Source organism: Copidosoma floridanum, unplaced genomic scaffold, assembly GCF_036245765.1.
Source record: "Copidosoma floridanum isolate Cflo_tuat_1 unplaced genomic scaffold, Cflo_Japanese_pri ptg000001l, whole genome shotgun sequence".
In the NCBI taxonomy this organism is placed as follows: domain Eukaryota; kingdom Metazoa; phylum Arthropoda; class Insecta; order Hymenoptera; family Encyrtidae; genus Copidosoma; species Copidosoma floridanum.
The window spans coordinates 26541434-26557323 of NW_028321878.1; the positions used below are offsets into that span (position 1 = coordinate 26541434).

A 15890-nucleotide genomic window follows, 5' to 3' on the forward strand; every position below is an offset into this window, starting at 1 on the left:
GCATTTATCTGTATTATGTTATTTGTGCATTTACTTGTGTAAGCATTTATTTGTGTTATAGGTATAATCTGGTGAATATATATCGGATGTATATGAATAAGGTGCCGTGAACGTTTTTTTGTGTAAGCATTTAGTTTTGTTCTAGGTATAATCTGGTGTATATATATATATCGGGTGTATATGAATAAGATGCCGTGAACGTTTACTTACAGTTATAGTTTATAGGTGTAATGATATATATATGTAGCTATACCCGGCCAAAAAAATCACGTTATTTATTACGTGACGTTATTCAATTGTCACAAATCACGTTATAAATCACGCAAATAATCACGTGATATGCAAAAATCACGTTATTTATCACGTAATAATTAACGTGACATTATCCATTCTTAGCCGGGTACATTTTTGACTGAGTGTCACATCTATTTCATACCTGTAAATAAATGTTTACGTACGTACACCTTATTCATGTACCTGATTATAGCCATAATATAGGTAGTTATCATAAAGATAATATAATAGAGGAAGCGAACAAGCCGTGACCGCATACAGATGGTATAGACAGAGAAAGAAGATTGTGTTGGTCTTGCATCTCTCTCTGCTCTTATTAGTTAGAGCAATAATGCGTAATTATAGCATCAGCAAAATAACCGGATGACACTTTGTAACATTGCAGTAGAAGCGATTTCCAACCGTTCGTCCATTTAAACTAATGCTCCCCATTTGGCGAGAACCAAGATATGGGGCGATAAAAAAAAAATTTTTTTTTGCTTGTTAACCAAACCAAACTACGGTTAACAGAAAGGCTACACCAAAAGTATTACGACTTCCCTTTCTTTGAGTATAACCCCGGTTAATTGGTAGTGGTAACAATCGGCTAAGAATATTATCTGTACCGAGGAAACTCTAAGATTAGGAACCAACACACAAACAATGATAGTGTTTACATGTCGGAGGGCGGGTTCGTTGCCCTGTGTAAAAGAGCGAAATTATTGCTCAGATTGCCGATTTTATACAATATTTAAAATAATTATTATCAAGTTTCAAAAATTTATTTGTTAAATAATCAATTAATTCCTGCACCATATACAGCAATTGTTTATTGATTTTTACTTTATTGAATTCTCCTGAATATTTCCTTAATTTAATTAATTTAATAATTTAATATCTTTTTTTAACTTATTCAATATTTTTCTAACCTATTATCTTTTTTAATTTATTCCTGCCCCTTTTTGGGGTACAGATAATATTCTCAGTTTATATAAACGATTTGAAATCTTAATAGCTATTTTTCTAGTTTTTATCTTAAACTATAAAAGGAACTCGCAATCTTACGTGGAGGGGAAGGTTTGCTTAAATAAGTACAATCAATTTATTTTTAATTATGTTATATTTATTCAATCATATGATTCTAAGGAAATTATATCTTCAATTGTTACATGTATTATTTATATTTGAGTAATCGCAATTATTTACGTCAATAAAAAAAAATTATATAATATACTCGATAATTTACTTAAAATTTATCCGCCCTTTTAATCGAGAATTTTACATAAATGACAATTTGAATTTTCCCTCCTTAATATCTCTGCTTAAACACGTTAGGTTAGACTAATACGAATTTTTGTTACAACCACGGAAAGTTAGTGTTAGGTAACTACCTATCCTACCAAGTCACGTACGGTTAGGTCGTTCTCAGGGCCCTTGGATGTCTTGAGCACTGCTCAAGTCGTCGACCCAGGAACTTCGCCTAAGAACGTGATCGCTAACCCTAGTGCCTCGACTACTTGGGGATGCGTCGTCTCCACGCTTAAAGCGGTCGAGCACCGAAAGTCCAAGTAGATACCGGTTAGTGGAAGTGTTACTTGTTGGTGGTGTACAAACTTACTTCTCAGCTATCAGCCTTCGTACTTCGTCTCTTTCTCTCCCTTTGTGCTCGTCGCGGTATTATACCGGTGCACGGGAAAATTCCAGGTCTGGGTGAGCAACGGAGTTTCCGCGTCCCAGGCTCGCTGGAAGAGGACTAATTTTTTACATTGCGCGCTGGTGCCTTTTATGCTAACGTTTTTTCCTTTTGAGTAGCAGGTTTTCCCTTCTTTGGGTGAACGCGCTCTAGCGTTTTCTTAACGTACTAGACGCACATTCCCCGCGCGCGGCGTTCAAATTTGAATTTTTCGTGTTTCAAATAGAAATGAAATATATGTATGAAAAAAAATGTGTACTGTTGAATTGTCTATGAGACGGATTTTTTATTACAAGAAAATAAAAGAATATAAATATAAATGTAAAGCGTGTATTATAAATTCTAGGTGATGAAAGTGCCCCCTTGCAGTATATTACACAATTTTTGCCAGCCGAAGCGTACGGGCTGATTTAAAACACGGAATTATTTTTAAAAAAAATTTTTTCAAATAACCCAATAGCCAGTAGGTATCGGCTGGCAAAAATTGTGTGATATACGTTAGGTGTAACCTTTCTGTTAACCGTAGTTTAATTCGGTTAACAAGCAAAAAACATTTTTTTTATCGCCCCATATCTTGGTTCTCGATGAATGGGGAGAATTAGTTTAAATGGACGAAAGGTTAGAAATCGCTTCTATTGCAACGTTATGAAGTGTCATCCGTTTATTTTGCTGATACTATAATTACGAATCATTGCTCTTACATGTCCTGATTGGCTATTTTAAATGCCCTCTTCTGCCTCTAATTCAATATATGTACCTACCAGTGATCTCAAAAGCAGCGACGGAACAGCGCGCGGAATTCAAATTGGCTATATGAGCAAATCCACAAAAACCAGTTAACTAAAACTCAAGCTATTTAACCCAGTGACCCGGGGGGCAGAAAATTAATAACATAATAATTATATAGGTCAATAAACAAATAACCACATAACCTAAAACCCAAGCTATTAACCCCAATGACCCGGGGGGCAGCAAATTAATAACACATTGAATATATATAATAATATAATAATTAAATAATTTATTAAATAAATAGCAACATAACCTAAAATCCAAGCTATTTAACCCAGTGACCTGGGGGGCAAAAAATTAATAACATACTAATTAAATAAGTCAATAAACAAATAACCACATAACCTTAAACCCAAGCTATTTAACCCAGTGAACCAGAGGGCAGCAAATTAATAACATAATAATTATATAGGTCAATAAACAGATAAATAAATAACCTAAGACCCAAGCTTTTTAACCCATTGACCCGGGGGACAGCAAGTTGATAATTAATTGATTAAATAAATTATTAAATGAATAACAACACACCCTAAAACCCAAGCTATTGAACCTAGTAACCTAGGGCACAGTGAGTTAATAATTTGTTGAATAAATAAATTAAAAAACAAATAACCACATAACCTAAAACACAAGCTATTTAACCCAGTGACCCGGGGGGCAGAAAATTAATAACATACTAATTAAATAAGTCAATAAACAAATAACCACATAACCTAAGACCCAAGCTATTTAACCCAGTGAACCAGAGGGCAAAAAATTATTAACATAAGAATTATATAGGTCAATAAACAGATAACTAAATAACCTAAGACCCAAGCTTTTTAACCCATTGACCCGGGGGACAGCAAGTTGATAATTCATTGATTAAATAAATTATTAAATGAATAACAACACACCCTAAAACCCAAGCTATTGAACCTAGTAACCTAGAGCACAGTGAGTTAATAATTTGTTGAATAAATAAATTAAAAAACAAATAACCACATAACCTAAAACACAAGCTATTTAACCCAGTGACCCGGGGGGCAGAAAATTAACAACATAACAATTATATAGGTCAATAAACAAATAACCACGAAACCTAAAACCCAAGCTTTTTAACCCAGTGACCCGGGGGACAGCAAGTTAATAATTAATTGATTAAATAAATTACTAAATGAATAACAACATACCCTAAAACCCAAGCTATTTAACCCAATGACTCGGGGGGCAGCAAATTAATAACATATTGAGTATATATTATAATAATATGATGGTTAAATGAATTATTAAATAAACAAAAACATTACCTAAAACCCAAGCTTTTCAACTCAGTGACCCAGAGGACAGCAAGTAAATAATTTATTAATTGAATAAATATATAATTAAATAACAACATAACCTAATACCCAAGCTTTTTATAATAATAACTTATCCAATTAATGTATTATTTAATTGCTGCATTCCAGGTCATTAGGTAAAGTAGCTTAGGATTAAAATTATGTGGTTATTTATTTATTAATTTATTTATTTAAAAAATTATTAACTCACTGTGCCCTAGGTTACTGGGTTGAATAGCTTGGGTCTTAGGGTGTGTTTTTATTCATTTAATAATTTATTTAATCAATTAATTAATAACTTGCTGTCCCCTGGGTCACTGGGTTAAAAAGCTTGGGTCTTAGGTTATGTGGTTATTTTTTTATTGACCTATATAATTCTTATGTTAATAATTTTTTGCCCTCTGGTTCACTGGGTTGAATAGCTTGGGTCTTAGGTTATGTGGTTATTTGTTTATTGACTTATTTAATTAGTATGTTATTAATTTTCTGCCCCCCGGGTCACTGGGTTAAATAGCTTGGGTTTTAGGTTATCAGGTTATTTGTTTATTGACCTATAAAATTAATATGTTTTCAGTTTTCTGCCCTCTGGTTTACTGGGTTAAATAGCTTGGGTTTTAGGTTATGTGGTTATTTGTTTATTGACTTATTTAATCAGTATGTTATTAGTTTTCTGCCCCCGGGTCACTGGGTTAAATAGCTTGGGTTTTAGGTTATGAGGTTATTTTTTTCTTGACCTATAAAATTAATATGTTATTAGTCTTCTGCCCCCGGGTCACTGGGTTAAATAGCTTGGGTTTTAGGTTATGTTGCTATTTATTTAATAAATTATTTAATCATTATATTATTATTATTATATATATTCAATGTGATATTAATTTGCTGCCCCTCGGGTCATTAAGTTAAATAGCTTGGGTCTTAGGTTATGTGGTTATTCGTTTATTGACCTATATAATTATTATGTTATCAATTTTCTGCCCCTTGGGTCACTGGGTTAAATAGCTTGGGTTTTAGTTAACTGGTTTTTGTGGATTTGCCCATATAGCCAATTTGAATTTCGCGCGCTGTTCCGTTGCTGCTTTTGAGATCACTGGTACCTACTCCTCTACTATAACTACTACTATAGACACTGTCAAGCAGCAGCTAATCAATGCAGAGAGCAGAGAGAGATGCAAGACCAAAACAGTCGTCTTCTTCTGTCTACTGACCGTGCGCTTCCACTTACAGAAGAATATACAGTTCGCTTCCTCTATTATATTATCTCTATGGTAGTTATAGCTAAATAATATAGATAGTTATAGCTATATGTGTAGCTGTAAAAACTTCTGTTTGTAATAGCTATGTTTACATACCTCTCAGAGGTTAGTACACTGTAGTATAAAAAAAAAAAGCTATGTTTACAACTATATATTTTTGTCCTCGGGCCTCAAAAGGGCCAGTGGTTAAACTTCTAGCTATTCCTTATTATTATTGTTCTTGATTAGGGACAGCTGGCTGCGGGTAGCTTGACTCTTACTTTCTAAGTCTCTGCATACAGAGACAGTGCTGGAGGAAGGTACGCCACTGGGACCGTACCATGTAACTATTTTTCTGTACATTGGCCTATGTTATAACACTGGCCCCCGAAGCGAAAAAAAGTTATATGGTACGGCCACTGACCAAAGAATATTTCGTATTCAGGTTGTTCCTCGGATAATCAACGGCTCATCCTTTAGAAAAGTGGGCCTGTAAAATACCTTCTCTGTAGGTATGCCGTTGGGACGACCACTGAGCAGGAAGCCGTTGTGGTGTACTTCTCAGGGCTGTCAAACTTGGCTTGCATTTGTAGAAAAAAATTCTCTGACGGTACCAGGCTGGCTGGTTGAACGGCCACAAAACTCTGGTGTGTTAGATCAGGTTGTGCTCTAGCTAGACACGTCTTTTGGTATTTCGCCGGAGACATTATCGTTTAGAAAATTTTTTTATTGGTAGCCCTCGTCAATCCTGATGGTTCAGAATGGAATTAGACGTAGATCGCTTGCCCATTGCAAAAGATTGTCATCGGTAGCCGGGGTACCCAGCTGCACAACTAACATCTGTATTCTTGATATACTGCTGGTAGACGGCTGTAAAAATCTCTGTGACGCTCCGTCTTATTATAACCACGCTTACTTAATTCTACTGCAGGTATCTTCGATTTAATGTCCACACCATCTAGCAGATGCTACTGAACTAACGTGAAAAGCTAGCATATCCTCCTGAAAAATCTCACCCGAGATCTCATCTGATATCTAATGTGATTTCTCACCTGAGATCTCAGGTGAGATCTCATGCCAAATTCTCAACTGAGATTTCAGGTGAGATTTCTAAAAGAAAAATAAATAAAAAAATTATGTGCAACGACAATACTTTATACATTAATAGAATAATTAGCAAAAATATCAACAGTTATAAAAAAAAAAAAAAAAAAATTCGGCTCATATGGGACACGAACTCAAGCTCCCCGATTATCAGGCAAGCATCTTACCGCTTGGCCAGAGTGGATGAGATAAACCGACAATTTACGTCTTTATAAAGTGTAAGTACCATGTGTTATTGTTTTTCTTATTCACATCTGAATCATACAATTATTAATAGATATAATTTTTCCCAATCTTAATTCTAATAGTTAACTAACTAGATAATATCCAGGAACATTATTTTCTTCACAAACAATATTTTCTCTCTTAAAGTAACTTTTAAGGGAGCTTTATATCCAAGTAAGGCATAAGTTTTTAATAATTATTATGAATGTTTACTTAAATGTAATAATTAAGATAAATTACAATATAAAACAGGGGGACTTGATGTGTTGTGAATAAATTATTTTAAAAAAATCCAAATTGCTTGCGTGTATATTATCTTATTTTGAAAAAGCACTTATAAAAATTGGAAATCCTTAAAGCTATTTATGTTATTCCAACTTTTGAAACTTATTATACTCCTTGAAGAATTTCAGATAGAGTAATTACTGTAAATTTTTTGATAAAATACATTTGTAATGAGTTAGGTGCAATTGTTTATATGAAACTGTAGGTTTTCACTCGTTTTTTGCGTTTTCGGAAAACAATTACATTTAACTCACCTAACATGAAATGTATCAACAAATTTCCAATGATGACTTCATCTGTAATTATTTACGGAGTATAATAAGCTTTGAAAAGGTGGAATAACATCAATAGCTTTAAGGATTCCCAACTTTTATAAGTGCTTTTTCAAAATAAGATAATATACACGCAAGCAATTTGGAATTTTTAAAAATAATTTATTCACAACACATCAAGTCCCCCTGTTTTATATTGTAGTTTTTCTTTATTATTACATTTGAATAAACATTTATAATAATTATTAAAAACTTATGCCTTACTTGGATATAAAGCCCCCTTAAGAGTAACTTTAAGAGAGAAAATATTGTGTGAACAAAATAATGTTCCTGAATATTATCTAGTTGACTGCCAGAATGAAGATTGGGAAAAATTATATATATTAATAATTATGTGATTCAGTTGTGAATAAGAAAAACAGTAACACATGGTACTTACACTTTATATAGACGTAAATTGTCAGACTAGTATCTCATCCACTCTTGCCAAGCGGTAAGATGCTTGCCTGATAATCGGGGAGCTTGAGTTCGTGTCCCATATGAGCCGAATTTTTTTTTTTTTTTCTTATAACTGTTGATATTTTTGGTTATCATTCTATTAATGTATAAATTATAATCGTTGCACAAAATTTTTTAATTCATTTTTCTTTCAGAAATCTCACCTGAGGTCTCAGGTGAGAAATCACATGAGATATCAGATAAGATCTCTTGTGAGTTTTGTCAGGAGGGTATGTTTGCAAAACTGTGAGCTTATTATTGCTGTTGTTATTAATTTTTTTAAGATAAAAACTATACTATAACTATCTAGGAAGTGTCATTAATTATTATGCGAAATTTCAGCCAGATTAGTAGAGTAGTTTTTGTGGTTAGCGATTACAACGGTTTTAGCGACTTTGCTTTATATATTAGTATATATAGACTGCTCGTTCTTATGTACGATTGTACGGCATCAAAGGATGAGTAGAAAGAGACGCAGTATTAAGCGTGGATATCTGTGTCGCACATTGCCAACGGAGGGGAGTCAGGTGAGGTTGCATCCAGATCTATGACTGACAGACCCCCCACCATTAGCAATGTGCGAGACAAATAGATCACCACGCTCGATGTTGTATCTCTTTCCACTCGTGCTTCTGTACCGTACATGAGAACAAGCAGTATATTATAGATTTGTTCGCAAGACCAAGATTGGCGACCCCGGGTCTTCTAAAATAACAATATAGACATACAATGACTATGTATTTTTGGTAAAGGAAGATCTGTATAGAGTGTCGGATCTCGGTTTCAGAACAAATCTTGTCTATGGGCGTACATTAGGTTAGGTAAGGGAAAACAGTAAATAAACTCGGTACTTTTTTAACCCCTTACGTGTATTCATTGTTGCGAAAAGAGTTGGAGTCTGTAAAAGACACTTAAAGAATAATACTTGTACATTATACGCGTTCTCGGAAACTTTTAATGAGTCTCTCTAGGTTCGTTTGAGCCCCCCTTGGTTCGGTTCGGTTCGGTCGGTTCTGGGACCAAATAACACACAAAAACACGTGTTCACGAAAGTTGGTTCCAGATTCAAAGGTCCAAGGCCCAAGGCAGTCGGTTCTAGAATCAAACTCTCGTGAACGCGCGTGTTTTTTTATGTTATTTGGTTCCAGAACCGACCGAACCGAACCGAACCGAATCAAGGGGGGGCTTGAACGAACTGCACAGTAAAAAATATCGTAGTAAAATTACTACTTTTAGCATAGGAAATAATCCGACCTATGCTGAGCGTGGTATATTTACTACAGCAGTAATCAAAATTCTACTGTGATAGTAAATTTACTTCCCACTTTGTAAGGCTAGAATTAAAAAGGGGGAGTAGTATCTGAGTTGTTTTTTTACTATTCCAATAGTAAATATACTGAAGTAGTGGTAAGTATGCAACGAATGCAGTAGATGGCGTGACCGCAATCGTAGTAAAATTACTTAATTACAATTGTAATCTACTCTGGCTGTATATGTATATTTCATGCCAATAAAGATACTATCTATCTATCTTACTTAATTACTAAGTAGCGGTGTACGATGATTTTTAAAGCATGTATATATATACATATATATATATATATGTATATAGTGCTACTAAAATTATCAAGGCAACTTTTTAACAATATTTTAGTACTATCAAAGAAACTATAAACAGTCTTATAAATATTGTATTAAAGATACATTTAAATAAGCACTGTTTACAGAAAAAAAATATTTAATTAGTACCTGTACTGTACATTACCTTATTTATTTTAAAATTGGCTGTGTTTATACATTAGCATATAGATTTATAATAATTCGACATTACTGTTACGTGTTTAAATAAATAAATACAAATGAGTTTTTTATAACCAATACGCATAAAAAGAATTTGTGTGATAATAATTTCAAGCAAAAACAGAATACCTCATGGTTCTTCACCCCATGACTTGCTTGAGAGTTATGAATATCTGCACTTTTTCCAATTACTACTCCAATAGTAAACTTTACTACGTGAATAGGTATTATACTTAGCGAAGCGTAATAAACTATAAGACAGTTGTAATTTTACTTATTTGGTAGTAAATTTGGTTACTATTGTGCGTAGTACAATTACTACGTTCAGCATAGGTCGGATTATTTTTATTTCCCATGCTAAGCATAGTAAAATTACAACAGTAGTAGTAGATTTACAAGAAGTTTAGTGAGAACACTACAAACTAGTACTTTTACGTCGCGGAACGAAGGAATTTTTACTAGAGGAATAGTAAATCCACTAAAGTCATTTTTTACTGTGTGTCTGAGTCGCCTAGAGAAAGTCGAGAGTCGAGAGTCGAGAGTGTCGAGACTAGTCGAGAGTAAGTTTGAACAAACCTAACATATAGCTCGTTACAGGTTACAGTACTCTTGCCCGATGCCCGTATCCGTAATCCGTATCGTTCCCGTTCGCAATGTTCGTAGTACACTTGCAACCTATATACACACACGTTGGTAAATTAATGCATGACACAAGTCATGCAGCATAGCCTGCACCTGGAGCTTGGGTGTCTCTGATTAGAACTAAGGATACTGAATGCTAGCTCTGTATATATGGTCTAACACTAATTTAACGTTTATTTTTGAAGAAAGAACGTCAAGAACGCATATCAATACTAGTTATTCACCGTAAGTTGGCAGAAATTCGTTGTCTAATAGGCTAAAGTGTACTATATTATTCTTGTGATTAAAGGAAAAACCAGGTACGGGGCAGACGACAACAGCGTGCTTTGGTTACTAAGCTGTGTGTAGGCGTTTAAACTTTGGCACTTAGCGTCAGTCGTCATCATTTCAATATGAAGCTTGTCGACAACGTTGTCCGTAGCTTTAAAGTGGCGAAGATTTTCCGAGAGAATTCGGACCGTATTAACAGTATTGACTTTTCGACAACCGGTGACACGCTTATTTCGTGCTCTGAAGATGATCAGATTGTTATTTACGATTGCGAAAAAGGTACGCAGATGCGCACTGTCAACTCAAAGAAGTACGGCGTAGATCTTATTCACTTCACTCATGCAAAGAATACGGCGATTCATAGTAGTACCAAGGTCGACGACACAATTCGCTATCTCAGCCTCCATGACAACAAATACATTCGGTACTTTCCTGGCCATACGAAAAAGGTAGTCTCCTTATGCATAAGCCCCATCGAGGATACTTTCCTGTCAGGCTCGCTTGACAAATCACTTCGGCTATGGGACTTGCGCTCGCCTAATTGTCACGGTGTTATGAACGTCTCTGGTCGTCCTGTAGCCGCTTATGATCCTGAGGGCCTTATATTTGCTGCAGGTGTCAATTCCGAGTCGATTAAGCTTTATGACTTGCGCAGTTTTGACAAGGGCCCTTTTACTAACTTCAAGCTTGCCCACGAAAAAGAGTGTGACTGGACAGGCCTTAAATTTAGCCGTGATGGTAAGACCATCTTAATATCAACCAATGGTAGTGTTATTCGCCTTATCGATGCCTTTCATGGCACACCCTTGCAAACATTTACGGGGCACCTCAACAATAAGGGCATTCCTATTGAAGCTAGTTTTAGCCCAGACTCGCAATTTGTGTTCAGTGGCTCAACTGATGGTAGAGTACACGTGTGGAATGCTGACACTGGCTACAAGGTTTGCATCCTTAATGGTGATCATCCTGCTCCAGTGCAGTGTGTACAATTTAACCCCAAATACATGATGCTAGCCTCAGCTTGTACAAACATGGCCTTTTGGTTACCTACTGTGGACGACATGGCATAACTCGACTTCCGCAAGAACTAAGTTTTCTATTAAAATACCGTTCGTAGCGGCAGTTATATGAAGCTGAAACTAGCAGACAAATTTCAGCAGCGATACCGTCGAATAACAACTTACACCGGGAGTATCCTTAAAACTAATACAGGTACCTTTTTATTTTACTGAATTAGAAAGGTACTTGGTTTTCTTTTAAGGGTACCCCAAGTAGAATTTGTTATTTGACGATATTGCTGCTGGAATTTGTCTGCTAGTTTCAGCTTCATGGAGCTATGCCTTCTTTGTCTATGAACTATCCATCCACGAAACTATAACAGCTGGGTCCAAGCAGTAAACTATACTGCAACAGCTAGCTCCAAGTAATTTTTCTATGATTTTGTTCTATTATTGTACACTTAGATGATAGAATATTTTTTATACTTTATTATTGTTAAATTACTGTATATGTTGATGTTGGATGGGTTTGTTGATGTTAATGCTGCTGCTGCTATGTTTACTGCAAAAGACCTTGTTTCTTATATGGTAGACACAAATGATGAAGTGACCTACCTGGTTGGCTTGCTGGCTTTTAGATTCAAAATCTTTCATTTTGGTGTAACAGTTACAATACTTCTACATTATTCCATTTAAATTTATATTCTTCTGACTATCAAAACATTTGATCTCTTCCTAATACTATGTACAGCACAGCTCAATTTTATCACACTGTTTTCTATTATCATGATATATCACCATCACCACTATCATCATCATAATTACATTAACAATCATAATAATAATTGAATAATAATGTTATAGTTTGAATTATTCTATCAACTTCCATTCTTATTGTTGCTGTCACTAGTACTATTTTTATTACTACTACATCATTACTATGATTATTCTAAAATTGTTCTAATGATCATGACGAAATCGTCATGATGAAATTGCAAAAAAATTCTGCAGGTAAAATGTACAATTTGTTTCATGAGCAAGAAATTTATTTTTAGCCTATTTAGTGATATTTCATTTTTGTAGGTTTGCTTCTTTGGTTTAGTTTTTTATCCTAAATATCAATACCATGAAGTGCTGAAAGCCAGTTCTACAATCTATTATATTAATTCTTAACAATGAAGCAAGCCATTTCTTTCATTACTCAAGACTACTGCAAGAGAGAAAATAAATGGTTAAAGATAAAAGTGTACATAAGGATAGTAATGAGAATGAAGTTATCATCATGAATCCAATAATATTTAGAAAAATAGCAGACTATATTATGACGTCCTCTGGATATTGTTTATCTACTGTAAATATGTACCGCATAATTTTTTCATAAACAATGACTTAGAAATTTAATTTTTCTCCGTGATGATTAAACGAATCCTTGATTTAAAATAAATGATTTCATAATATTAGTCGTGTCACAAATTATTTAAGCAAGCAAGCAGGATGCATCAACGTATAGAGTAGTTAAAATAACAATATTTAAATTATTTACCTTGTCTTTAATAATTAATTTATCAAATATTTTATATCCGAATGCTTTAGTTTGTTTTCTAATTACATTTGTGATAAAAATATTATTTATGTCTTAATGTTGATGAAAGAGCTGAGAGCATAGGTCAAAGTATGTTACCTGACGTGTAACATATACACCATGTCAGGTAACATACTTTGACCTATGCACTCAGCTCTTTCATCAACATTAAGACATAAATAATATTTTTATCACACACGTATGTATATGTATGTATATATATACGTGTGTGTGTGTGTGTGTGTGTGTGTGTGTGTGTGCGCGCGCTAAAAAACAACAGATGATGTATTTAGAATCGCACAAAGCTACGTTAAGAGGCCTTTATCAAGAGGTAAATGATAAATTCACACATCTGAAACCTTTTTTTTATATAAAATAGCAATAAAAGTAACGTTCAAAACAATGTAACAAGTGTATTTATTTCTATATTTTATACAACCAACAAACTGATGTATGTATCTATTACAAAAGATTAGAATACTTTCTAGTTTTCTTCTGCTTAGTAATAAATTTTTCTGTTAATTAATAAAAATTATAAGTATATACCCAAGTTCAACGTGTTTCGTCCCGGAGTTGTTGGTGGACTCGTCAGTAAGGCATACCCAATTGCCACCTACTTGGGGTGCTCACACTAAACTAGAACTTCCTTTCATACTAACTGATAGACAATCCTGCCACTTGCGGATAAGCCCAAGGAAGAGGTGACACGCCTAGCGGACAGTTAGCGAAGTATCACCTAATGATACCGATACCGGAGTCCCCCACATGCACAGATTAACTTTATCGACTTGCGGTTAACTTAAGAGTTCAAAAACTTAGTCAGGAAATCTTCAAATTAGCATGTTTCAAAATAATGTATCTTATAAAACCATTCCGAAGGTTTGCCTAAAAAAACATTCAATACACAGTTATATTCAACGTCATTGATACGTAATGACATGAAAACGTCACGGTTTTATTAACACCAATCTTTTGAAGTTGAAAAATACACTATATATAATCCAAAATATACATATTTAAGGGAACGGTGCTTATAATATTCCGCCACCACCCTAACTTACATATGGTGCTATCCCTGTTGAATGGTTCCGATAAAACACAATAAAAAAACATTATATTAGGATAGATGTGTGTCTTTGCACCAAAACCTGATATATTGATCAGTGTTTTCGTATGAATACCTCAGGATAATTTTATATCAACTTTATAGGATCATACAAGTTTTAAACAGTATTGTAAAATATATAAATTTTTTCCGATTCAAACATACGACTCACAATTGTTTATAGGTTTTTTTAGGGAGAGTATAGAGCTGACACAAAATTATATCATGTCGTATAAAATTAATTACATTACCAAATTATTTATCAGGATCCACTAAATTATTACGATACGTGTGATATGATGTTATAACGGGCTTACTATGTTTCACGCATGATCATACTCAAATATTTTACCTGTTATTATACGGTCAGCTAATTAATATACGTGACTGAAAATTTAATTTAAAAAAAAATGAGTTTAAATGTCTGACTAGAACTCAAATCTTTTATGAAATTCGATTAATACACTATTTTAAAATTCAAAAATATTTTCAGTTAAATAAAAATACTTTATTGAAATTTAAAATAATCATTTGTAAAAATAAAAAACGTATTAAACGTGCCTTTTTTCGCGGCTTACCTTTGACTAGACTATCTTTAAATATATCTTATGTGTTTTACGTACTTAAGGAGGCTTGGGCGATTTTGAATTAAATGCTGGCTAGGTCTGAAATTCAGAGATTATATAGATAAAGTTTGCTAGATTTTTTTAGGAAAACAAAAAAGGTAGGTCAACACATTTATTTTCGAGAAAATCGCTTGTGAAAATTCGTCATTTGAACACGCAACCTTACGGAACCCGAAATTCAATAGACTACCGTACCGCAATAAAAAGCTGTGGGCACACACATTAAATTGGTACATGTACTTAAAAGTATAAAGAATCTTTAATTTAAAAAAAAGAATAGGATCAACACGTTAAATTTTGAGAAAATAGCGAGGAAAACATCGAAAATGAGAATTGTTTTGTTCAGGTACTGTAAGTGCGCATGCGCTGTACATTCATAAACATACAAGCATGAAAATTTAAGTCTATAGGTATATAATAGCAGATGAGAGCAAGAGAGTACAGTGTTGTCAGCTTTATCGTGTCAGGGCCGTCATCTTTACACAAGGTACCTCGGGAAAACTAATAAATTTTTTAATATCGATTTTCCCAATGACTTTTCCGCGTATCATTGCTATTTTGTTCACACATGTGTATAATCAAAATGATCATGAAAAAAATATTACAAAGAATCATTTGTATGACAAGTACCCCACAGGGATCCCTCAATAAATACGACACCAAACGCCCAAGCCTCCTTAAGAGCCTCAATATAGAGCATATCTCAATTACTAAGTATTTATTTAATGTAATATAGTTTATAAATTTTAGTCTGACAATTATTATTATTTATCACTTACTTACATAACTTTATATTAATTACCACCCTGAAAATTAAATTTGAAAAATTTTACCGTGAGTTTGAATCGAACCGGAGTCCACAGGTATTTGAATCCGACGTGTTACCGCTGAGCTATGGCAACATTAGATTCGAATGAAGAAAAACTGATATAAATCGTTTAACTGATATAAATGTACCTTCGTCACGCAGGAATCCATCGATATCTTGTGAATCCGTGACATTGAAGCACACGTCAGAACGTGTATTTCACAATTGTTGTTGTTCGTTTCATATTTACACAATAGTTTGGCAAGCCCAGCTGCGTGGACCCTAAGACAAGAAGTTTCATGATGACATTGTCAGTCATATCCGCATTGAATACCAAACCAGTAAAAATTAGACGAGAATCATATA

At 34.0% G+C, this 15890-nt stretch overlaps 1 protein-coding gene across 1 annotated transcript; it reads left to right on the plus strand.

Moving 5' to 3' along the window:
• The first annotated feature begins 10109 nt into the window (after positions 1-10109).
• Wdr82 (WD repeat domain 82) lies at positions 10110-13052 on the plus strand. Its single transcript, XM_014349949.2, has 2 exons — positions 10110-10360; positions 10425-13052. The coding sequence occupies exon 2, from the start codon at positions 10528-10530 to the stop codon at positions 11473-11475; it is 948 nt and encodes a 315-aa protein (XP_014205435.1). The 5' UTR covers positions 10110-10360; positions 10425-10527; the 3' UTR covers positions 11476-13052.
• Positions 13053-15890: the final 2838 nt, after the last annotated feature.

Excerpts from the sequence above, each read along its gene's own strand:
- Wdr82 (XM_014349949.2), top strand. The coding sequence starts at position 10,528 with ATGAAGCTTGTCGACAACGTTGTCCGTAGCTTTAAAGTGGCGAAGATT.